The 25,651-nt window shown below is 45.9% G+C and overlaps 3 protein-coding genes across 4 annotated transcripts; 1 reads left to right on the top strand and 2 right to left on the bottom strand.

The window, feature by feature from the left end:
- Window positions 1–527: 527 nt before the first annotated feature.
- Window positions 528–13,939, bottom strand: usp42 (ubiquitin specific peptidase 42). The gene is made up of 18 exons (XM_084485677.1): window positions 13,870–13,939; window positions 11,795–12,044; window positions 10,733–10,942; window positions 10,339–10,449; window positions 9,986–10,085; window positions 9,324–9,391; window positions 8,930–9,000; window positions 8,681–8,763; window positions 8,457–8,568; window positions 8,188–8,328; window positions 7,692–7,792; window positions 7,258–7,417; window positions 6,415–7,143; window positions 6,214–6,287; window positions 3,651–4,823; window positions 3,154–3,446; window positions 2,806–2,906; window positions 528–2,702 (listed from the first exon to the last, which is right to left on the bottom strand). Exons 2-17 carry the CDS (start codon window positions 12,033–12,035, stop codon window positions 2,833–2,835), a joined length of 3,741 nt encoding a protein of 1,246 aa, XP_084341803.1. The 5' UTR covers window positions 12,036–12,044; window positions 13,870–13,939; the 3' UTR covers window positions 528–2,702; window positions 2,806–2,832.
- A 161-nt stretch (window positions 13,940–14,100) lies between these two features.
- eif2ak1 (eukaryotic translation initiation factor 2-alpha kinase 1) lies at window positions 14,101–25,258 on the bottom strand. 2 transcript variants are annotated; one of them, XM_084485681.1, is made up of 15 exons: window positions 24,895–25,258; window positions 23,690–23,857; window positions 22,796–22,932; window positions 22,512–22,555; window positions 22,320–22,419; window positions 22,048–22,128; window positions 21,838–21,931; window positions 21,565–21,613; window positions 21,083–21,479; window positions 20,475–20,583; window positions 20,121–20,227; window positions 16,862–16,982; window positions 16,549–16,628; window positions 15,733–15,966; window positions 14,101–14,728 (listed from the first exon to the last, which is right to left on the bottom strand). In XM_084485681.1, the coding sequence occupies exons 1-15, from the start codon at window positions 25,070–25,072 to the stop codon at window positions 14,600–14,602; spliced, it is 2,028 nt and encodes a 675-aa protein (XP_084341807.1). In that variant the 5' UTR covers window positions 25,073–25,258; the 3' UTR covers window positions 14,101–14,599. The 2 variants fall into 2 exon arrangements, with proteins under 2 accessions (XP_084341807.1, XP_084341808.1); XM_084485682.1 differs by lacking the exon at window positions 24,895–25,258 and adding an exon at window positions 24,167–24,298.
- LOC311366922 (ankyrin repeat domain-containing protein 61-like) lies at window positions 17,626–20,035 on the top strand. Its single transcript, XM_084485702.1, is given in 5 exon segments — window positions 17,626–17,918; window positions 17,920–17,942; window positions 18,548–18,719; window positions 18,804–19,004; window positions 19,318–20,035. Coding segments are annotated over 5 exon segments (1,182 nt in total). The 5' UTR covers window positions 17,626–17,747; the 3' UTR covers window positions 19,933–20,035.
- Window positions 25,259–25,651: the final 393 nt, after the last annotated feature.

Here is a 25,651-nt window from a genome sequence, read left to right as displayed (position 1 = left end):
GGAATTATGGCATGCCACCATTATAAAAGGTATACAGTAAGCGGTAATATGAAGAGCCGTTTGGGAGCCGAAAGAGCCAGCTCTTGTTGGTGACTTTGTCACTAAAAAGTGCCAAAACTCCCATCACTAATTGGAGACATTCGTTCTTCGGCAATGTCTTTCTTTGACCTGCTGCGGATCTATCGCCATCTAGTGAAGACCGTGGAGTACAACCAAGAGAGTGGAAAAAATAAAGCAACAAATGCATATTTTGGTGGCAGGCCTCATAAGAGTTTGAGCTCCTCAACATCGACATTAAGTATGCATACTTTACTTTGGATACAAGAGTTTTCCCATACTTATTTCCACAAAAACCATTGGAACTGAACCAGGGCTGGATAATAAGAATCTATGATATATATGAACCGTTTCTCTAAAGTGGCTTTACTTAAAAATAAAATAAAAGCTGTTACACCATGTATATATCTGTACAGTCATCTTAAGTTTATTTCATATACTGAACACCCAAGTAAATTTATTTTCAGTATTTATTTAAGGTAATTAAGTTTTTCTTTTATTTTACATGTCATGTATATAATATGTACATATGGTAGTTTGCATTTTTTGTTTGTGATTAATAATGACTTAAGCACAATAGTAATGGTGGTAGCCCTCCCACTTTGTTCCATTTCTGGTTTTGTTTGATAGGTTTACACTAATAAATATCCTGTTTTGAATCAGAGACAACCAGGCGGCCGCCGTCCAGAATCAATCCAAGTCTCCATTATCATGACAACACCAACAAACCAAACCTGGCGGTGGTCTTTAATAGCCTCTTGCACTGTGTACCATGGAGAGAGGATGTAAAACATTAATATCTGTCAGCATCAAAGGGCTCCCGTTTACACCACCAGGTGTGATGTAGATCATATAATATATACAAATGTAGAACAGACAAGAATGCCTGTTGTGATTGTTTCACCTGAGGTTTTGCCAATGTAAAGACTACAGATATTGATTTGGTTGTTTCGGAAACTCAAAGTAGACTAAATCGTTTGTCTATCAGACCTGTATTCATTCTGGACAATTAAAAGAAAGAATCATCATTTATTTCTTCCAATTGAACATCAACTATAGTCATTGTATGTGTCCAACAGGAACCCCTACAGAAAGACCACAATCAAGAGGTTACTCAAGTTTTGCATACCAATAGTGTCAAGTTATTGTCAAAATGGGGGGCTTGAATTAAGCTGCGACACAAATGGAGCCAAGAGCACTTTGAAACTGTTGACATAAGTCAGTACTTTCACTTTGATTTTGGAGACAAAGTCAGAGAAGGACAATTACAATTTCTGATATTAACAAATGTATTTTAAGGCATTTTTATATACCATGTACAATGTATAAATCTTGACATGCTATTGTTGAATGTAGGGTATGACATTACCATGACTTTTTTTTTTCTCGAGTAAACAGAAAAAAACAGAAAAAATCAAAACATACCTATAGTTGACTTGCGTCTATAGAATGTGGAATAAATGATGGTGTGGTTATTCTAAAAACAAACCAAGCAATGACATCAACAAAGATAACCTATTGATAATCCTGATACAGGACTAGTAATGTATAAAAACAACTGATAGTACAGTTCAGACATTAATTCACAGTATTCTTTCTCAAGAGGTGCTAGAAGAAACAAAACTGTATTTTACGTGTAAAATCAAACACCCAAAAAAGAAAACAAAATCTCCACATCCAGGATATAGTAAAAGATTTTTTTTTGTTATGCTTTTTTTTTTGATGCTTGAAATATAGTATAAAGAAAGAAGAAGAAAAAATGACGGCAGGGAGAAGGGACAACAACAACAATTCAAGAACACCTCCACGACTGAGACGAAAATCCAATACAATGGAAACTTAGGCAGTAGAGGGGAAACCAAAAAAGCTTTAAGGGAGAAAAACCAAACAAAGGGCAGGGAATGGCCGTCAAGTGTGTCCAGGGTAATATGTGGCGGTATCCTTAATTTGTCCCTCTCAGCACCCCAAAAGTCTCCATCCATGAGTCTGTTGCCATAGCGATTAAATTAAATACAAAAACAATAAAAACTGGATATCCTTCGGGTGCCAGTATAGATATGTAGATATGGTGACATCTTTCAAAAAAAAAAAAAAAAAACTTGCATGCCACCTTGCAACGGTACAGCAGTTTATCTCCAAGGCGACGCATCAGTATTTGCTAGCTTTGTTTGTTTGTTAGTTTATTTTCCCCGTATTATAGGTGTTGTTTGACTGAAGTAGATGGATGTTACCATGGTTATGCATGTGTGTAATTTATATATATATATATATATACATACATATATATATATATATATATATATATATATTCCTGAGTCTTCCACTGAGCAGCAGCTGAGATGTGTAAGCGTCGGTGTATTGGGTTCTTTTTGTCCTTTGTTTGCATTTATACAAGTATATATTAATCTTTTATTTCCCATCGTATATATTTCTTTAGTGACAGCGTGTGAACCAGAAGTGTACAGAATTTGGGCAAAAAATCGGTGGGTCAAGTTCAGTGTGTTCCCATTGATTAAGCACCACGTCCAAAAAAAAGTGTGAGGGAGGGTGGGGGGGTGGAGTGATTTAGTTTCATTCCTTTGCTGTTGACAGTTTGTTTCTTTCTGTCACCCCATCATAGAAGTATTGTACAGTATTTCCCAGGTCTGAAAGAAAGAGGAGACGATTGAGAGATTTTGCAGGGCGGCTGTGGAGCAGAAGATCAACGGTGAATCCTTAGTTTCCAGACCCAGAGGGAAAGCTACTTACTCGAGCCGTGGCAGCAGGGGGGCTGCGTTAGAGGTGTGTGGAGCTGCACAGGCTGCTGGAGGAGGACTGGGAACCTCCGTTTACTCTGTTGCAACCATTAGCTTAAAGAAATGAATGACATCAAAAACAATTGATCAACTGTTACAATCAAATCAATTACACAACACCAAAAGTGGATGATAAATGGACAAGATTTCTAACTACAAATGATGCAATGTGTGAATTTCTTTTGCATCATTTCGGTAAAAATCAACACAAAACCCGGATTTAATTACGTTTTCAGATTTCTAAGTAAAGCGGTTGGTTGAGTGTGGCAGCTACGTTTTCGGTGCAGCACGGCGGTCGTACCTGCGTGTCCGTTGTGGTTCTGCGACGAAGACCCGAGTCGTCGGTCGAGGGAGTCGTTGGCGCCGTCATTGACGCGCCGTCGCTTCTCCGGAGAATGGCCTCTGTGGCCGTCGTCGCCGTGACAACGCCTTCCGTCGCCCTCGGCTCTCTCCTCCTCACCATCGACCCGGCGAGCCTTGCGCTGGCCGCCGGGCGTACGCTCCGCCTCGCTGTCGCTGTCGTGCCTCCTCTTCCTCTTCTTCTTCTTGTGTTTGGAGGACCGGCCCTCCTTGTCGGACTCCTCCCCAGAGTTCCTGTGGAGGGCCGACAGGAACGGGTCATTTTTGGGACTAAAAGTATTGCCAACAAGGGCGGCAAACAAACAAATGAGACGTTGTCACACTCGCACGTCCGCGACTCGATTCAGCGGAGTCGAGCCGCGGGGAAACGGCAGATGAATGTTGCCAAGTGTTCCCGGGAAGGGCTCCACATTACAGGTAAACTTAACGGGCACTTACCCGCTGTCACGGTGTCTCTCTTTGTCCTTCGACTTCTTCTTCTTCTTGCTCTTCTTGTGTTTCTTCGCCCGCTGCGCCTCCTGGCTGTCCTCCCGGTCCTCGCCCGGAGGAGGCGCGTCGCCCCGGCGCCCGGGGCCCTCCCTGCTGGGGGCCCGTCTGGGAGGAGAGGGGGTAGGCGGCGGCGGCGGCGTCGGGGAAGCCCTGGTCTTGGCGGGGGCCTCGGCCGCGACGTCGCGCTCCCTGTCCCGCCCGGGGCTCCTCGCCTCCCGGCTCCTCCCCTCCCGGCTCCTCCCCTCCCGGCTCCTCCGGCGCGGCGGCTCCTCGCGCCCCCGCCGCTCCCGCTCCTCCCCCCTGGAGCGCTGGCGGTGATAGTGGTGCGAGCAGCGGTCGCGGTCCCGCTCCCGGGGGTGGTGTGCCGTGCGCTCCCACCGCCGCTCGGACTCCCAGTCCCGCTCCCGGTAGTGGCGGTCCCGCACGGGCGAGCGCTCTCGGTAGGACCGATGATGATGATGATGGTGGTGGTGGTGGTGGTGAAGGTTGCGGTGGTCCCGTTTGTAGCGGTGGTCGCCGTCCGAGTCCCTCTCCCGGCTGCGGCCGCGGCGGTCCCAGTCTCGCCCTCCCAGGTCCGACGAGTACCGCCGGTCCCGCTCCCTGTCCCGGGAACGCCAGTCCCGCTCCTCGCCTCTGGACCCGGCCTTGGCTGGGTTCTGGTGCTCCATGCCCTCGGGCCTCCCGGTGGGACTCCGGTCCTGGCCGTTGGTCGGCGATGGCCCTGGCTGCTGCTGCTGCTGCTGCTGCTGCTGCTCTTTCCCCCCTGCGCTGCTCACCCTGTGTGGGGCCGCGGGGGGCCCCGGGGTGGCTGGAGGTGGAGGAGGAGGCAGAGCAGGTAACTCCGAGGGAGGTGTCTCCTGGTGTGTGGAGGAGGAGGACGAGGAGGAGGAAGAGGATGCGGAGGAGAGCGAGGAGGAGGCAGCAGAGGATCTGGGAGCCAGTGGGTGGCTCTGGGCCTCAAGGGCTGCTGACGGAGGGCCAGCATCAAAGGCTGCGGTATGTTTGGGCGTGGGGTCCAGCGGCGCGAGGGGCTGGATTTCACAGGCGGCCGGTGGGGTCCGAGAAGAGTTTCCCTGGGTGGCGGTGGTGGTGGTGGCAGGGGCAGCGCTATGGCTCTCTTGGCTGGAGAATCAAGGGAAAGACAACAGTTAGTCAGTCGGTTAACACTACCAGTGTTACTGGTAAAATAAAGTTTAGTTTAGTTTCACAAATTCTCTGTGAAACAATCATAACATAAAAAACCTGTGCATTTTTAATATTGTATAAAGCAGGATATAGAGGTGTCAGGCTGTGGGCAATATTTAAGGAGTAGGAAAACGAGAGCAAAAGCGGACATGATTTTTAAAATGAACAACCAAAAAAAAATCAATCCCTCCCTCCCTATGTTTCTCTGTCGTTGTAAAGTGTTGCATTCACGCACCTTTGGTGAAGCTATGTTAACGCTGTGTGCGAGCATGTGATTGAGAAGATGGATTCTCCAAACCAATTAGAGAAGAGAAGAGATGCCCTGATTGGTCAGAAATTAGGGGGGGGAGCGGTCATGAAGCTACATTTTATCACACAGCAGTCAAGAAACAGATATTCACACATTTCACTCACTGATTTAGCAGATTGGTATTGCATTGCTATTGCATTTTGAACACATTTCACTCAAATAAAAGCACCTAGATCATGTTTGTTTAGATCTAACCTACGGCACCTTAAATAGGCCTACAGAAATTACATTAAGCTTACATTTAAACCATGAGTAAGAGAAAATAAGGGTTAAAATAGCCTTAACCCTAAAAACTAAAAAGCCTAAACATTGGCATCAATCCGGGGCCAAAAGAGAGGCGATCGCCGGTCAGGCTCCAGCAGTTATTATCACCCGTGGTAATAACTGGACTACCCGTTTAGGTACCGGCAGTAGACCGCTAAACCAACAGTGACTTGTGTCTTCCCTTTCCTGCTTTCAATCGCTTTACTGCGGAGCACTGATTGTGGACTTTGGTTTTCTATTGTGAAGTTTGTGTGCTTTAGGGTACGTACACAAAAAACACAACTCAAAACAGGTAGGGCTTACTCGTACACCCAATCACGTTAGTGCAAGTTATTCCCTGTCGGTAGTGTATTTTCATTGTTCTATATACGCCAATATGCGTCGTCACACGTTTTTAATACGTGTGAACTCTTTATCGATAGGAGCCTCATGGTTCGAGGATGAATGATCCGCTTTGAATACGGTGCATAGTCAGACAGAAGGGGCTCTCCATCTCTAAGGCCAGCCACGGTTTGGTTTCAATGTAGTGTATTAACTACGGTATATTATACTACCCTAAAGTAAAGTATATTAGGCTAAAAGTAGGCTGCGTGTTCTGTCAAATGGAATGCAGAAGATGCCATGAACAGAAGTGCACAGTCAGCGTATTTTCTTTTAACAGCCATTTACGTTTAAAAAGCGCCGTGCCTCGCTTATAGGCAGCGGTGGAAAAGCCTCCATTACTGAGTCCAGTGATGGAAGGGGTGGTCTCACCTTGGCTGACTGTGGTCGCACTTCGAGCCGTTGGTGGCCGCATGGGACGAACTGCCATTATTCACGGCTTTGGTCTAAAACACACAAAACATGACACATTTCACAATTCCATTCAGGTTATTGTAACCACACCTGCACAGGACGTCCCGTAACCTAGGAGACCCTGCCTAAACATCAGCCACCAAAGCACGCCAACGCTACCGTGTGCGCGGCGTCGTCGTTCCCGTTGACCTTCGGGTGTCCGTTGTGATGCCCGTTGTGGCCGGGTTTGGCCACGCCGTTGGTCTGCCCGTTGTGGTGCGGCGCCCCCGCCTCCCCGTTGGTGGGCCGCGGCGCCGCGCCGTAGACGGAGCGCCCCGCCCCGCCCCGCCCGTTGAGGCGGGCCTGGGCCGCGCCGCCGTTCTCCAGTGCGGCCGCGGCAGTCTCCTGGTCCGACTCCTCGGACGACTCGTGGTCGTAGGGCACGAGGAAAGACGCCGGGCCGCTGCCGTTGCCGCGGCGATGGTGGTAGTCGCCGTTGCCGGACGACGAGCCGTTGGCGTGGTGGAGCTGCCGCGGCACGAAGTGGAGGTCCGAGCGGGGGGCGTCTGAGGTAGACTGCACCGAGGTGGAGGAAGAGGCGGCGGTGGAGGAAGAGGCGGTGGCGGAGGAGGAGGAGGAGGAGGAGGCCGGCTGGCCGTAGATTGACGAGGAGGGACGGGCCTGTTTGCCTTGGCCGATGAAGAAGGAGAGCTTCTGCCTCTTGTCCGAGTCAGGGATCACCGTGGGCCGGGTTAGCGTGTGGGAAGACGTCGAGGAGGAGGAGGAAGAGGAGGAGGAGGAGGAAGATGGGCAGTGGGCGGGTTTCCCCATGCCACCGCTGCTGGTGATTAGCTTGGAGCTCGACGGGTACTCCCTCAGCAATCCGTTGCCATTGAGGTGGAGGGAGTTCTGAGGAGCACATTCAACAATTACACATGGTAATGCATCGTATCGTACATGTGCATGTGTTCTGAGCCACACTGCAATCCTGAGCCACACTGCACAGTGAGCGGTCGGCCGTACCTTGGCCATGTGCGGAGGCAGCTGCGGGCCGATGAAGCCTGTGGACGAGTGCCGGGGGGCGGTGTTGATGCGCGGTACGACCACCGGTCGGGGAGATGACTGGCCGGGGTTACCCACGGTCGCGTGAGAGTAGTCCCCTCCGCTCTTGGCCTCGCCTGACCTGGTGAGCACAGACCACGGACCCTCGGGTCAGAGCCAGGGCCCGCATTGACGTGCTAACCTGTTCACTATCATTGTTATAGACGAAGCAACGATGTGAAAACCCATCCACCCATGGCCCAATCAACGCTGTTGTTCCCCCCCTGAAATACTCTGAAGTGACGGCTGCAGTGAAAATGTCGAATACATGTTAAATATTGTATGGTTTTTCAATAACCCCAACGCTTAAGTCTCCGTACGGGGTGGTGGCAGACAGTTGGCCAGGCTTTGCTCACCTGACGTAGAACAGGATGTAGGCCTGCTGGTTCAGCACCGACCTGATGTCACTGATGGACACCGAGGAGTCGTTCATCTGATACCATTGACCGTTGCTGGCCTGGAGAGAGACAGGAGAGAGCAGAGTGGTAAGGTTAGCTGCAGTACCACACACACACACACACACACACACACACACACACACACACACACACACACACACACACACACACACACACACACACACACACACACACACACACACACACACACACACACACACAAAGACTCCATGATCACTATATACAAAATTTTAACACCACATTCAGACATTGCTGATAAGGTATTTGGCCAACAACACTGACTTTTTTTTCCCTGTATGAACCTCACTTGATGGGCATTTATAACTTTAATGTAGGCATCCCTCATTCGATTTGTGATGACGGCTTAACAGAAAGAATTTCAGCATGCAGTAAAAGCCTCCCAATAAAAGTGAAAGTAAAAGCGCCTCCATACCTTAATGTAGCAGAAGTAGTGTCCTGCGTGGCAGCTGAAGCCAGAGTGGACCAGCACGGCGTACAGACCGTACACCTGAGGCTCGCCCTGGCTCTGGGACATGAAGGGCCGCATGTCAAGGTATTCTGGGTACCTGACGTCCTGGAGAAAGAGAAGGAACACACACACACTTAGAGACACTCGCCTCAATGGTGTTAAGGGCCATACAGACTGCGGTCAAACACCACCTCATCCACAACCAGGATTGGGATTTCACAACGGGCGCCCACCTTGGTGATTTTGCCCCCGCTGAAGTTGGCGAAGCGCTTGAGTGAGATGGTGAGCACGTTGGAGCTGCGGTGGATGGTGAATCTCTTGGAGGCCGTGACCATCTTCTTGCACCTGAAAGAAAGTACACGTTAAGACCGGACGTCTGTCTCTGCTCCTAAAAGAGGATGTGTCGTGGAGGTAAAGATGGAAGAGTGGATGGTGGAAGGACTGTCTGGCGGCTTACTTGGTGCATTTGTAGGCATTCTCCCCTTCCAGCTGTTCCGGCTTGACAAACTGCTCCAGGGCCTTGCCCACACTGGGAGCGGTCTGCAGGGAGAGAATACAGGGGAATATAAACACAAGCGTCCCCGACAGATGCAATACAGGTTCATTGCATGGGTTGTAGAGAACAGGGTTTTAGAGACCCGACAGATGCAATACAGTTCTATTGCATAGGTTGCAGAGAACCAGGTTTTAGAGCGCAATGGCATACCTTGATCTCCAGAGTAATGTCCAAGAAAGGGTCAAACGTGTCAGAGACTGCTTTGCAGTTTAAACATTTCACTGTTGAGGAAAAAGCAGGGGTGTTTCGTTAGTGCATGGCTGCCAATGACAACTAGAAAAACAACTAGACTAAACAATGATATACTGTATATTTATAGCCTATATCTGTATGAATGCTTTTAATATATTGACTAAACATTATTTGAGACAGTTCCCTTGCCACAGCGGCCATCGTGTTCATTGCTAGGCTTAGAACCATGCTCAGCTGTACACTGATACTAGCCTATGGTGCAGCAACCTAGCCCAAAAACAACCGACAGCCTTCCGCTGGAGACCTGCTCGTTTAATTATCATTGAAGAAAAAGCATCAGCAAACAGCTCACCTCTGGACCTTAAGTAACCTCCAAAGACTTGATGGACGAAACTGGTTGCCTGTGTTTGCCTGTCCAGCCTGGAAGAGATTGATAACATTAGTATGTCTCTGTATTATCAAGGCAACAACAAACCTTGGAATACCTGGGACAAAATGGACCCATTCATTAAATCTGTTAATGGTTTATTTAAATGTTGTGCTTTAATTAGGCAATAACAGGGCAGTAGAGTTTTACAGTGTCAGAGTAATTGTTAAGGCGCAACTACAACTACAAACACTGCTACAAATGCCCAATTTCAGAACAGTGTACACCACAAGAGAGGGTGAGTTGAACAAAAATCATTGCAGATCTCCATAGACAACAATTAAAATAGTCAACAATTAACCTCTGGTCTTGAAGAATCTGCCCAGTACCTTAACCAACCAGTTAGGACAGAATCACGAATCTGCCCTCATATGTGGGGATCTAAAAGGCTTCAATATGGGCAGATTAAAAACCATGTTGAGCATATGCCTCCCATTAGAGTTGTTAAAAAATGCATGCCGCTCAACCAAAGGTATATTCAAACTATGTCATGTCCACACACTGTATGTTTGCATACATGTATAAACAATGATCACATGTCTCTACACTCTTCCTGCAGCGCAGCATAGAACAGGGCCAGTACGTACTTTGTTCCAGGCAGGCAGGACTTTTGCATAGCATCCACTGTGTACCGCAGGAACTCATGGGCATCCTCCTGACTCCCATAGCGAAAATGCTTTGCAATCCCTGCCAAGAGCACACAACATTAGAGACACGCCCACTGCAAATATAACTATCCACTCATGTTTGGAAACAAGTCGTGGTTTACAGAAACATGAAAACAAAGTAAGAAACAAAGTGGTTGAGAAGACTAGAACAGAATAGATAGAATAACGACCCAAATAAATTTTGCAAGGATTTTCATTCTTGTTTTTAGATGTTAATTATTAATAAAGGCGTGGCATTTCAGTGCCTTGCAAAACAACCGACCGCTGCTTACTTTTCAGCTCATTGAGGACCACGATAGGCTTGATGACGTTTCCAGTATTGGCAAAGGCCTGAATGATGTGGTTTTGCATGGTGCACATCATACAGAACCCGGGCTCATGACCTACCACAGGAACAGGCAGAGTATTAAAATCAAATGAATTATTAACACAGTAGTACAGAGAACATGTCTCTAGATATAGCAGAGAAGTAAACATGTCTCAACAGAGAGGCATAACAATGATCACAATCAGTCAAATTAAGCCCACTTTCCAGTCCCGGATTAATAAAGTACATCTTATCTCTTATCCTGCTTTTTTCTAGCCTCCCTTGGGTTCCTACACCCCCGACACCAGAAAGAGTTCGGGGAGGCCCCCGTGAGGAACTGAGTACGGCGGAGCACTTACATGTTTTTGAATGCTCCTGCGTCAGCATGTAGTTGGCCAGCGGCGGGGTGTAGGAGAGACACTGCAGCGCTGCGTTGAGGAAGCAGGTGTTGCCCATGTTCTGGAGGCCGGCGCCCACGCGCTGCGCCTGGCTCCACCGCAGGCTGAGGCGCTCGGGGGGGAAGAGGACCTTCTGGGGCAGGGCGATGCCATCCCCGCTGGTCATCACCACTGCTTGCAGCCACAACAACCGCCGACAGACACCCGCACCATTGTCAGAACCGTCGCTTTACATGCAGATCAAGCAACACATGAATGCCGCCTTGTTGACGGCCTAGCAGCAGCGACGGCGGCAGGATGACAGACGGCTGAGATGAATTCTCATACATCACCCATGTTTTACGAGTAGACTGTGGTGTAGCACTGCCTAATCCATGAACAGGAATACCCATTGGGGGAGAAACAAGGTAGTTCTGAATCATTTCCTGCTAAAAAAAATCATTATGTTCGTCCCCTGATATCACCTATAAAGCAATCACCCTGGGGGAAGAGTGCGAACGTGTAGAATCAAAACTCCTTTCCGGTCATGCGTTTGACCAATTGATCCTTGTCCTTCAATCAGGGCCCAGCCTGGTTACATAACAGGGTCAGCCTGGGAGTGGTAATTAGATAATGAGCTCAACCAGTTACTACGGTCTAAGGTCTGTCTGCATTAACAACAGTGCATAAGTCCTGGTAGCGCATCAGTCCATCTGTCTGTATTCAATGTTCTGTCTAAAAGGGGGATGCCATGCTACCTTGCTTGCCTCAGCAGGTCTGTTCCGTGTGCCTTAATGCTGTACCAAAATTAGAAGGACTTATAGCCAACTTCACTGTCACAACCTGCATGCCAACTGCTGATGACAAAACGGATCCGTTGAAAGAGTCGCAATGGAACTCAACATTGACGTATCGACATATATTGAGTTGAGTCAAATGACATATTTCCATGTCTTCTTCAACAAGTTTGAATGACATTCATATTGTATTTATAATCTACATGCACGGCCATGTGTACGGCTGCGGGTAACAACCAGCTCTTACCCGGCTCCTTGGGCCGCTCCATGGAGTGGGGGCTGCTGCTGAAGACCGTGGCCCCCGGCGTGGGCCCCCGGCAGCCCACCGTGGCCTTGCCCCTGGGGGAGTCACCGGGCATGGCGGGGCCGACTCCCCAGCTGCTGGAACAGCTGCCGTCCATCCCCACGTCTCCACTGGTGAAGGCGGCGTGCTTGACCCCGACTGACTCAAGGTCAGACTTCTCTGAGGACCTGTCAACTATGGTCATTGTTCATCGCTGGAAAGGGGGAGAGAAACATAGACGCGGAAAAATTCATATGGTTTTATGGACTTCAAGACATGTACTAACGCTATGATGCTGTACAGTATAATTGAGTGTGTGTTTCTTGTAAACACACATTATAATCCTTTACAAATCGAATTGGAAATTAGTGGAAAGAACGTCTTTCGTCTAAAATACTTAAAATAAACAACTTAGAGGTTTACAGTTTGGAATGATTGACATGTCTAAAGATGCAAAAGAAGACATGGTTTATAATGAGATATTAGTCACATTCCTGTCATATACCATATCGTTGTATAATACAGGTGTCACCATTGTATCAAGGCAAACTAATCTACGGTATGATTTGCTTTTAATTTGCTTAACTGAGCAGAACAGTTTCCTTTCAGACGTGGATGTCAAAAACAAGGCCGGAGTGTGACCAAGTTTATAGGACACTCAATCATTAACCTATCGATAATAAACTGTTGATAATGTAGCATACATGATTTGGATACTTGATTAACAATAATAAAAAAAAATATATAGTACAGGAAAGTGAACCAGCACAGCAGAGTTTACCACTACTGGTGACAATCTACTATGTGCCAATGTAAGACAATAGTACTGCAGTTGAATAACCCAACAACGTAACCTTCGCGTGTTGAAACAAACATGTAATATTTGTCTGAATTTGTTTTCTTTCCCACTAACCAAGAAGCAACGTTGGATTTCGGTTTGTAATTCAATTGCAGTAGTATGCCGGAGACAGAAAAACGTTTACGGCCAATAGTATGTTCCTGCAAAATCGCTGCAGTTTCAGGACCGCATTTATAGGACCCTTGTTTTATGGTTCAGGTGTCTATGACTTGAAGGCGAATTATTTATTCTTATTATGGCGTTGAAAAATACGAAACGGTAATGGGTTCATTTAAAACATTGCACATTTGAGCTGGTTTGGTTAAGGTATTAGGTTAGAGATGGTTACGTTTAGGAGAAGGATGGTGAGGTCAAGGTATTAGGTTATACATGGTTAAGTTAAGTATTCTTCCATAATGTCCATATAGGCATCGGGTTAGCTATGTATTGTGCTTCCAACAAAAACTCGCTTCCCGAAGGCATTGAAAAACGAGGGTCCTAGAACTGCAGCCCTGCTCGTGCAGCATCCGGCAGTGCTTTGAATAGCCTCCCCTTTACGGCAGCTGTCCCCTCCCACCTGCCGTAGCAGACTGGCCCACATCGGCTACTAGGGCTTCACAGCTAGCTACTACCGCTAGGCCTCGGCACGCAACGCTGTGAATTATTCATACATAATGAAAGAATCATTGCCCTGGCGCTGCACAGACAAGGAGAGGGGTGTTCAAGTGCACCTTCTGGCGTTTTTGGTCGCAACTGAGTAGGCGAGGTGTGCTGTGTGCGTTGCCACAAACACCATGGTAACGGCGAACAATGCTAGCGCGGCGGTGGGGGCAGAGCTAACCTTGCCATTGTGCAATGTGAAGTGCTGTTGGTACGCCATGGAGCGAAGCTACCGGACGGTACCCGATGTGATACGCCAACACGAGGATACGGGGCCCGCTTCCTTACGAAAATAACACCGAACGACAGAAATGGAGTGGATGAAGGGGTGGCACGGTGCGGAATGAGTCGCCTCCACAAGGAGGGGCTCGTCGCCGGTGTGTTGTGTGGCGCTCGCTGCGCTGCTCCCTCCGACATGACACTCTGTGACTGGTAGCCGGTGAAAGGCAACCGCAGCCAATCTGAACGCGCGGAGCACTCTACAATAACACATTTGCATTACGGTACTATCGGTTGATGGTGGGAACGTAAATAAACTCACCTATCGCATTTTATAAACGTGTTGATAGTCGTTGTAAATCCATTCCCTTATTTCGAGCGGGCGTCCGGCGGTGAACAATGACGTAGACAGTTGCCCCACGGGTACATCCGGGTGTCTGCGATGAAAGACGAATTCTGATTGGCTTATTTTACCGTCACGAACGTGCGCAGAGAAATACTGTGTTCTTTCGCTTCAGCTCTCGGTACACTGTGTCACTTGCGTTATATAAAATACATTTCGGGTTGTTTTATTCATTACAGCAGTATACAGAAGAATACATCACTCACTGGACTTGATTGATATATCCAGTCGCTAAATCTCCCCAAGTATAATCTTGTGAAAAAACATAGGCTACAAACTATACATATTAGGAAAATATTGATCTTCAAGCATAAAATCTTGAAGATCATTTTGATTATTCACTTTGTAAGCACCCAAGAATCCAGCCACTACATTCATTTCACAACAAAATGCCTACTTCCCCGCCCCCCAACAACACCACATGTGAATTTAAAGGGTTTTATTATAAATCTAAAACCATTATACCTTTTTGTGGGTAAAGATTAAGCATCCTGTCACTCGCACACAAACACACACAGTTTCATATAGGTTATTAGGTTTACATTTGTTTTACACCACCAATTCTGAGACAATGCAAGGTCCAGGTTGCTGAATATTTTGAGCCATAAATAAATATACTTTGATTTGTCCGTTGAGTCGTGGTTGTTTGTCAATGTCCAGTGATGGTGTCAGAACCACCAGGAGAGCTTTGTGAGATCTGGAGCGCACTGATTTGTCTCCGGAGCGCACTGATCTCTTCTTCCTGCTGCTCCACCCGCCGTTGCAGCCCATGTATCACCTGGACAAAGATCATAGTTACAAACTTGTATTGTGATTGGAAACTCCAGACTTAAATTATATCATTCAGGCTTGGGTAGCCCTGTTGTTGTTTTTTAAAGCCACAGTGTTTAGTATTTGGTGCTTTAGCGGAACAGACATTTCAGAAATGGAATATAATATTCATGTATGTTTCAAGTATGTTTTAAAGTGTATAACCCCCTGAAAATAAGAATTGTTGTTTTTTTGTTACCTTATAATAAATAATAATAAACTTTATATACAGCTTTCCCATGGAGCTCGCCATGTGGCACAGCCATGTTTCTACAGCAGCCCAGAACGGACAAGCGGCTACAGAGAGGACGCGTTTAAATTTGTTTAACATAATGGCATTCTTACTTTATAACTTAATATATCTTATTAACTAACTATAATTCATAAATCTATCAAGGAATCTCCTCACTTGACACTTGACTACTTGATGCTGTTGTGGACAATGACATCATTTTGGAACAGTACAGACCGTGTAGCCTCTCCTACATCGTTGGAAAGGGAATGGTTGTTCACAATTTACAACCTTACCGCTAGATGCTGCTGAATCCTACACAGTGTACCTTTAAAAGTCTTACTATTTTAACACTGACATTCCCCATGGATATTAATGAAGTGTATTCAATCAAATCAAGTTTAGTCCCACTGTGTTCAAATAACCTTTGAAGTAATAAATAATGCTGTATAAGTTTGTTCCATTTGAAGCAATGGGAACATTTTACGCTGATTACATCCGAGACAGCTGCTGGACATGTTTGTTTCATCATCATGTACCTAATCACCTAGTGGCCATGTTTATTAGTTGGGTGGTTAAACTTTGTATAATCTTTTGATTCCAGCAAAAAAAAAAAAAAAATATTTTGATTCCTCTTTTTGATAGTTTAACTTAAGAGTCTGCAAGGTTTACCCACCCGACCAATATGGCTACTTGGTCTAGTGCCCTCGCTGCTAGTCCTCCAACCTCTCCATACGTACCAAATCTTTACTATTGAAGAGCTCGCTTTGCAGGAGCTGGCTGGCAGTGGGCCGGATGCCGGGGTCTCTGCTGGTTAGCTGCGTGACGTACTTGGCCAGGATTGGCCACCGACAGCCGAAGGAGTCGGGGACTGTTCCTTCTCGAAGGTTCTCCAGGGTGCGCACTCGCTCCATCTCCGTCCCGAAGGGTTGAAACAGCTCCAGGGCCAGCACACCTATGCTGTACATGTCTGACTGCATGCAGACACAGAAAGTACCATAAAACAACGAAAAAGAGTTAATGACGCAATTTGTGACATTTCACAACTCGTAGCTTAAACTTCCCTGGATAAATCTGTACTCAATACTGATCGACAACGACTTCAATCATGTCATCAATAAAATCACTTCCTTTAACAGATTTTTACAAATAAGAAAAATGCTGGCCAGCCAGTGCCTTTCTTTTTGTAGACAAGAATCTTACGATCAGCCCCTTTCTCTCACACCACCCAGTTAGCCGAGCTACGCTAGTTTGCATCACACAGTAGCACAGCCACGTAGAGCAGACAGAACACTGTGATTCAGTTCTTTGAATTCTAAAAGTCTCCCGGAGGGAGGATAGTGTCGTGGTAAGAGTCTTCAGACTCCCAGGTGAAAGGCGCTAGATTGAATCCTCCCCCCCATATCAAACCACCCTACCAGGTAGGCATCCTTGTGCAACACACCTAACCCCTACCACCTCCTTAATGGCATGTATCTGAATTCCCTGGAAGTAACTGTGGGTGCTAAAGGATGTGCTAAGGATGATAGCAAAGCTCAGAGTGAGAATACATTTACCTTTGAATCGTAGTAAGAGCCCTCTAGTTGCTCTGGGGCAGCATACACAAATGTCCCCACACCTGTTGTATGCGGAGAACCTGTAAAAATAAATGAGAAAAATAGTTATGTTGAACGAAAACATCGCCATCTACTGGTAATGTCATGAGGTTACAAAAACGCTCTACAAATACATACAATACACTATTAATGGGGAAACATGTTAATGTAGTTATTCTGGGTTCCTGGCAAACAATATAATGAACATATATAATGCTCAACATACAAAAAACTCAAATGACATTACTGTAAGTGCTGGATAAGTAGTATTTACCGTTACTGTTGGAGGTAGACGGCAATGGATCATGATCATTCACTAATATATCCTTGCAGGCCAGACCAAAGTCTCCAATCCTGACTTGACTGTCATGACCATGAAGGAAGATATTCCGTGGCTGTAAAATAAAATATGATTTTCTTAAATAAATTCATCTCGCAGATGAGATCCTTATATTTGCAATATAAATAAAATAAACATTCACAAGTAAATGTTCATATAAAAAAAAGGCAATATCCAAATAAAGGACCTGTGAGACCAGGCAGCCCTGAGTTCTAATGTCCTATAATATGCAGAAGTGAATCGCAATGTAGAACCAACACATGAACCAAACCAACTTAGTGGATACAAGTATCCAGTATATTCATGCAGATGGAACCACTTCACATTCCAGTTCATAATATTTTTTTCTGAAGAGGTTAGGGAATCTTTATTATCTTTATCATGACACACGTTCATGTACAACTACTTGGCTACTTGAAATCCCTGAAATGTGCTATCTTGTCATGTTCAAAATTGTAGTTCAAAAGAGTCAGTGAATGCCTCTACGCTGTCAACTTATATGGTCATGTTACAACTATTTGGCTGCTTGACATCACTGAAATATCTTATCGTCCCCATTAGTATAACACGGCCCAAAAAGTTATCAGTTGCGACACATGCATCACATGTCACACTTCTGCATTGAAAAACCACAGCAGTGTTAAACCACAAACACATTAGAAAACAACACAAATAGACAAGCAGAGAAGGTAGGCAGACATTGGGATCGCTTTTTGTATCATCTCATATCCTGTCATGACAGGATATGCACTTAAGACCAGAAAAACCTGTCTACCTTGCGTGATACCTTGCACTAACAACCTGTGGCTTCAGAAGCTGAATGTGCGCAAATGTTTTCCTTGTTGAGGCAGGCCTGGAGAAAAAATCCGAAGACAAACCCAGGCACTCGTTATTTTTACGCCATGAAACAATGGCCCAAGACACGCAACGCAACGGCTACTCTTTTACCCCGGGAGATGGTAGCCGTGTCGGGATATCAATTAGGGACAGCGGATCTGGACCGGTTTTCAGAAAGGTAAACAAAGTATAGTTTGAGTCTTTAAGAGGAAACCAGAAACTATATTAAACTAATGACAATAAAAATACATAGTGTATTTGTAGAGACTTACATCAGAATAATAAAGACATAATAATAATGTACATTGTTTGATAACTGCAGTTATCAAAGATTATACATGAAGTTATTAAGATTATACATATACTGTACGTACATAAATAAACAGTGCTTGCGCTCGAGGGAAACTAGTGATGGTAAACCAAGAGAAAATAAAAGTTTGCCAACATTATGACAAGTAATAAGAATTTGAATTCTTTCTAAGCAGACATCTCAATGTCTACCCTGTTTCAACCTGCACTCTCCTCAGGTGCTATTACACAGCTGCATGCCGCTGTATCTGCTATTAACGTGGAACGTCTGAAAAAAAATCGTAATCGTAGCACCAAAAGTGTTAAATGACGGCATGCCCTAGTAACCTACAGTCATAGATCACACGTATGTGATTATATATGACATATGTGACAAAAAAATACTTTTTAGTGCTTTCTGAGACAAATAGCAAAGAGGCTTTGTTGACTTCCAGACATACTAAGCATTTCTCTCTCTCTCTCACTCCCCATAAGAGACAGCAAAGGATACCACGCCCTGCATTCAGCCATTTTAACTTGGGGCCACTACCTCAGAAATTGCCCCAAACCACATCCTGGAGTCAAGACTACCCTGAGTGACGTTTTGGCCCGGGCTGAGCTCTGCCTATGCACACTCTGTGATCAGGGCGTCAACGTCAACGCTACGGTATAACTTTGTAGATTCAACTCAAATATAAAAAAATATATTATGATTGCTTTTTTAAATGCGGTTTTGATCCCGTTTCTACAGCTGAGCGACAGCAGCAGTCAGACTGCCCTCCACCTGGCTGTTCGCTACGGGGTGCTGCCTGCAGTAGCCATCCTGGCCCGCTACGGTGCTGATGTCAACGCAGAGGACAGTAATGGGAGGACCCCGCTGCACATGGCCTGCGGGACTCTCCAGAAAGACATCGTATCTAGCCTCATTAAGCTGGGAGCCGACGTCAACGCTGTACGTTTTGTATCCTTTAAATTTCACTTTGTAAGACTTTGTAGGATTATTTTACAGATTGCTATGGGTAAAATAGTGGCCCTTTAAACCTACAATCTGTGACTGATGAGAGCACCCCTGTCACCATATGTTTGAAATAACGTTCAGGGGGTTTCACACAGAAAAAACTAAAATATATATATTCTGAAAAGGATTTCCCAAGTAAGAGAGGCGATATGGCTAGAAATAGAAAATCAACCGGATGGGGAAAACGGCCGTCCATGAATCACAGATGCATCTTGTCGTTTTTTTAATCTACTGCTCCATAATCCAGGTAATTAGATGGACAGGGAACACCCCTTTGCACCTGGCCACCACGGCTGTAGCTGTACGGCATAACAGTGGGCCGGAGTCCCCCGGCCTGGGCTGCGTCTCGGAGCTCCTGCGTCACAGCGCCGACCCCGAGGTGGCAAACCGGGCCGACCTGACGGCGCTGCAAGAGGCCTGCTGCCACGGGCAGGAGGAGCTGGTGGACGTGCTGCTGTCGCACGGCGCCGACGTCACCCGGAAGACCGGCGCCGGCGAGGGCTGCGTCTTCCTGTTCCTGGACCGCCCGGTGAACGTGTGGCGGGCGGGGAGCCTGCTGTCAAAGCTCCTCTGCCTGACCCTACCGGGCCTCTCCGTGAGGGACCGCCACGGACGCCTGCCCGCCGTGCTGGCGAGGCCGCGCCGCGCCCCGCAGCGAGATCGCCTGCTGGCCCTGAGCCTGCAGCCCAGGAGCCTCAAGGACCTGTGCAAGAACCAGGTGTATCTGAGCCCCGCGCACGGCGGCAGAGAGAAACTGGAGGACGTCCTGCCCGAGGCGATTTTCGATTTTGTATTCAAACGCTGGGACGCTCCCGGCGACATCTCATTCAGCGTGGAGGACGACGGCGAGTGCCTCGGGTAGTTGGCCACTGCGCTTCTACAGCCTAACCACTAAATAACTGCTATGAAAAACCATTGCCTACTGAGCCCCCAGCGCTGTGCACATGGATGAAAGCACGCGTCTGACCTTCCACCTCGTTCCAAAGAACGAACTTTACTCCTACTTTTAGGAGCGGGGGGGGGGGGGGTTCTTTCCAGGGGGAGTATTACCTTGAGGTCTCTGTGCATGATTCCCTTGGAGTGAATGTATTCCACGCCTTCCAGTGTTTTCCGAAGCAAGCAGAGTGTTTGTTCCGCATCCACCGAGGCATAGGGACCTGAGGATGCAAATCCACACATGCACACGCACACATACATACCACATCAGTGATGCTAAATGTATTAAACCATTAAAACCTGTTTGTGTACCAACTCAATTCAAATGAGTAGAAATCACATTTTGTGCCTGAGTCACGTTTGTTCAAACAGATCATGTTTGAGCAAGTGAGTGAGTGAGTGAGTGGGCGTGCGTGACTGAGTGAGTGAGTGACTGAGTGAGTTGAGGTATTTGTGCCTGTGAGTTACATTTTGAGGAGAGCTCCTCTGCAGGCCGAGAATTCCTCTCATATATCCAGTCCTTCAAAGATCGCTCACAGAGCTGCATCTGTATGTAGAGCATCAGGTGGAACTGTACCTACACACACACACACAGACACACACACACACACACACACACACACACACACACACACACACACACACACACACACACACACACACACACACACACACACACACACACACACACACACACACACGAATCCGGAAATGAAAGACAATACTTCCTTTTTTTTTGAGGAACAGAGAAGAAAGTTCCTTATCACTAGACCACATTGCTTCTCTCATTTTGGTTTTAAATACAGTATGAATTGGGGGAACAGACAAATATAAAATATTTCAATATAATATAATATATATTAATTATACAATTTATTAATATATTACAAAAGAGATTTATATATATATATATATATATATATATTAATTCAGTCCATCTGGAGTTTATTTTATTTATTATTTATTTATTTTCCTAACAGCACCAGAGTTTCAAATCTTGATGTAACTCTGTATCTGCACTTGGTTATGGTCGAGTGCACAATCACTCACACACAAATAAATGTGGACACCCGTACCTCCTTGAGCCCTTTCTTGTCGACCGGCTGCTGCGGCGCCGCCGTGGCCACGCCGGACTCTGGCTGGCGGGCCGGTCCGCTGGATCCCGCCCACTCCCTCTCCAGAGCCGAGCCGTCCCAGGCCAGCGCGGGGCAGGCCTTAGCCGCCGCCGCCGCCGCCTTGGCCGCCGCCGCCGCCTTCTGACCCAGGAACACGCACGGCACGTAGCTCTCCGGGAGGCGGCGCGCCAGCTTGGGACACGGGGAGGAGGAGGAGGAGGAGGGGAGCAGGGCTGTGATCGATCGGAGCGACCCGGGAGCGTCCTTGCCCCGCGAGGAGGGGTCCGGCTGGACGCAGCTGCCGCTCTGGAAGACGATGGAGGAGCCGGTGCTGCTGCAGTCCAGGCTTTCGTCGCCGCTGCAACGGACAAGAGGGAGGCGGAGTTCTTGGTGATGTCGGAATTGAACCTTCATGAATATGTTCTTGAAAAAACGATAGTTACCTAAACTGTGGAGCAGGGGATTCCAGTGCAGGCAGAAGAGTATTGGGGTCTGCATAAATAGGCACAAATACATTTGAATATTTTGTTTGTTTACTATTTGTTCTATCGTATGATAGTATATATATATTAATATAGAAAATCACACTCAACTGATATGGCAACACAATGACCTTATTGACTGATCAGACGTATTGTTGCAGTCAGCAACACTAATAATGCTATGATCCCTATATATAGCTCACTACGGACGGCCACAGTTTGAGGGCAACTCACAGGCTGGGGGTTGGACGTGCTCCATCCAAGCCGTGTGGTAGCCCACCACGGAGACATGCTGCAGGCTTGACAGCAATTTGACCTCTCTTAGCACCTGGTGGTGGACAGCGACCACCATTGGTTAGTCACAGGTTACCATGGCAACAATTATCATAAAAGAATAGTAAAACAATCAAATTAATCCATGGTGCCCCCTCAACCTGCCCTCACCTTCATGCAGTCATTCCTTGAGACGTTCTTGATGAGAATCTTCTTCACGGCGTAACTCTGACTGTCTAGCTTGTTTATGACCTACGAAATGGGGCAGGGAAACATCTTTTTTGTTCGGAACATATCATATGGGGATATAACCCAGAACATTCTTGATGCTGCTTAAAAAATTATGATAAAAAAAAAAAAGTTGCCACCCAATCACATTGCTTGTTCAGTTTCACACTTAATACTTTATTCTGCTTTAGGCTAGTGTTTTTAGGAAACAGTACCTTGAAAACCTTGCCATATGATCCTTTTCCCAGTCTACTGACTTCTTCAAACTCGCTAAGGTATCGCGATGTCTGTGCCTGAAATAAACCCTCTCTCGGCCTGTAAGAAAAGAAGAATTGTAGATGTAGTTTAATGCAAGTTGATTCACCGTATTGATATATACTTCATATTAAAGTCAGAGTGGCTCCTACCTTGCAGGAAGGCCGAGCGAGTCTGCACTTAGAAGCTGCTGACTCTGTTGGAGGACGGTGAGCACATAACACGTCTGTCAATACTAAGATCAACAGATCAACAGACAATTGCTAAAGATATTGCTATTTATTTACACATATTTGCCATTTATTGTAAAAAGTTCCTGAAACATTTTGCTAGATAAAGTAGTCAACATAAAAAAAAAAAATCTGGTTTCAGGGGAGAGCCCAAGAATAAGACCCTAGGTCTGATTGGCCGTGCTGTCCTGTCTGTTTCCGCCTACCTGGGGGAATAGGGAGGAGCTAGCGGCGTGGAGCAGCTCCGTGAAGGCCCGGTTGTGTTGGAGTCTGACGGTACTGAACTCATCGCTGACGGCCAATGGCGAGAGGAGGTTCATGGTGGCTAAACGCTGGCCAATGACTGTTAAACAAGGGTTAATAAAAGGAGAGCAAAGAGCAAAAAGGCCCAAAAATGTCAGGAATTGGGAATATCAAGAATGAAAAACATGGCAAATGAGATATCCTCTTGAGATAATTCAGATATGCAAGTTTACGTTTAGCAATGAATTTCAGTCTGGCCTTGGCTGGGCGGCAATCGATTTCCAAGTATGGGCAGGGCATTATGATATTCAAAAAAACCCAATCAGATAAAAAAAAACGATGTGGTGTTCTTGCTGAATCAAGTGTAGTGTAATCTAAAAAAAACATACCTCTGAGAAAAGCCTTCCGTGAAGATGCTGTTATACTTTTAACATGTATTCAGTCCATTTAGAATAAAACTTTTTCGATGTATCTGTAGATTGCTTAATTTATGCACCGCCATTTCTATTTTAAAATTGACTAAATAAGTAACAAAAATATATGTGACAATAAAAATTAATAATTACCCTACTGCAATAATTGAAAGGGACATACATAAAATAAACAGATAAATATATTTTAATTACTTTCGACATCTCTGTGCCTATTTATTTAAATTGTCAAGTTTATTCATTCATTTATTTATAACACATTTATGTATATTCTATGATGTCCCATTTGGTCCTCAATAATAGGCATGGTGCCTTTTATTAGTCATTTAATAATTAAGGAGACTTAAATGTCTGTTCAATTCAGAACATGAATATAGGGCCCTAGTCATGATCACCTTAATGAGACATACAAAAGTCCACGGATACCTTTGAAGAGCATGCGAGAGCGCGTGGGGTCACTCTCGTAGACAAAGCACAGATGCTCCAGAAGTGAGCCCAACAGCAGGTGGTTCGGGATGGCCGAGGCAAACTCCTGGATGGACGGGTACTGCTTACCAGCCGAAAGCACCTCCTGGTTCTTATCAGAGTCAGACGCTAGAAGGAAGGAGACAACCAGGGACAGACAAACAGCCGTTAAGATGAATGAAGTCAGAAAAGGATCTGTTTGTTTTTTGTAAAATAGGGACTGGTTGGTTAGGGTGTCTGACTCCCAAAGGTACTGGGTTCCCTTCCCCATGTCCACTGCTAACCTGTAGGCACCCTTGCTCAAGAATGCCTAACCCCTAGTAGTACTAGTATTTGGTGTGGTTTTTCCTGATCCCCATAATGAAGCCCCACCGGTTACCACAATTCCACTGGCCGGTTAGCATGTTTACCACTAACTGCCCTAATGACAGGGCTTACCTTCTGCTATAAATCTTGCTATCAACTCAGCGATGATCACTCTGTCTTGCTCCATTTTACCCTGTATGTGTGTGTGTGTGTGTGTGTGGGATAGAGCCACACCGAACACTATTGAATAATTTCGGACACTCCGGAGACTGTGACGTCCCCAGGGCAGTGAATAAGCCCGTCATATGCAGGCAATTGGGAGTGTGCTGCGCTGTAGTGCTTATCTTCCTAGGCCAGTACACACCAGTCCCCTTCTACCTCCTCTTGTCTTCAATATAGTCAACACATGAGTCATGAGAATGCAAGTCAAGGGCAGGTCTATCACACTGGAAAGCAGCTGTCTTTCGACCAGTTAGTTGGTCAACAAAACAGTTTTGGTTCAAAGTGAGTGAAGTGTTAACACCAAGGATTATTTGATTGTGGACATGCATAATTGCTTCTCAGAGCAGGGACTCAATTAGCCATGGGGACTTGAATATATTTTTGTATATATGTAGGCATCTTGTTTTACAACAGACACTGGGTGGATCCAGCTCTTTGCCAAGTCAGAAATATGCTTCTTATTTTATACATCAAAGAATAAAAGAATAAACTTGAATATTTTATTTGGTAAGGTAAACCATGGACGTGGAAATGCCATGATACATAGTGAGCTGGTAGTTGGGTTCGACCGAAAAGAGAAACTCATTGAAAAGGGCAGCACAGTGCAGGCAAAAACAATGTTGTAAAAGGCTGCTTACTATCAAACTGGACGTCATCGTCGTCCTGTTCGCTTGTCAGACTGAATAAACTTTTGTCGAGTCCTCGGTAGCTTGTGTGATTGCGGAGAATTAGGAGATTGCTCACACTACTGCCGCTGGAGCTGGAGCATTCCTCCATATTTAGCTCTGTGTATTTCGAACTAAGCATTGTTGACATTGCCTACGAAGGACCACTTGCGGGGTTTTGATTATTTAACTTGACCAAGTCATCAACCATCACCATCACCCATGTATGCTTAAGTCCGGGTCCTTAAATTAGCCATATTTTCCGATGTGTACATGTCTTTGAAGTTGAGTATCAAAGAGAATATAAATATAGGTCCAAAAGCACCACACATGGTAATTCAACGATCAGCCATGACAGGTCAAAAAGAGGGATCGTCAAAAATAAATTGCCAGCAAAACTGCAAGGGCGAAATTGAAACAGTTCTTTCTTCTTTCCTCCTCAAAAATAATACACCAAAAACTAAAGAATAATTGTGCTTCCTGAAAAAAAAAATATTTAGTAATACTTTGGGCTATGAAAACACCGAAAGATACTTAATTTTCGTTTTCACGAGCTCCATGAATTGCTAGACACTTCCTATTATCTGAGCCTTTACCATTAAATGATGCAATGATTCGAATTTTTAAGAGGTATATCTATGGCCATACACTAATTATATTTGCTGAACTTAAACAACGCATATTTTCTAAGTAATACACCATTGTGCGTTGTCAACAAAATAGTACTTTA

The sequence above is a fragment of the Micromesistius poutassou genome, assembly GCF_964030765.1.
Source record: "Micromesistius poutassou genome assembly, chromosome: 21".
NCBI lineage: Eukaryota > Metazoa > Chordata > Actinopteri > Gadiformes > Gadidae > Micromesistius > Micromesistius poutassou.
This window is presented reverse-complemented; position numbering and strand designations above follow the sequence as displayed.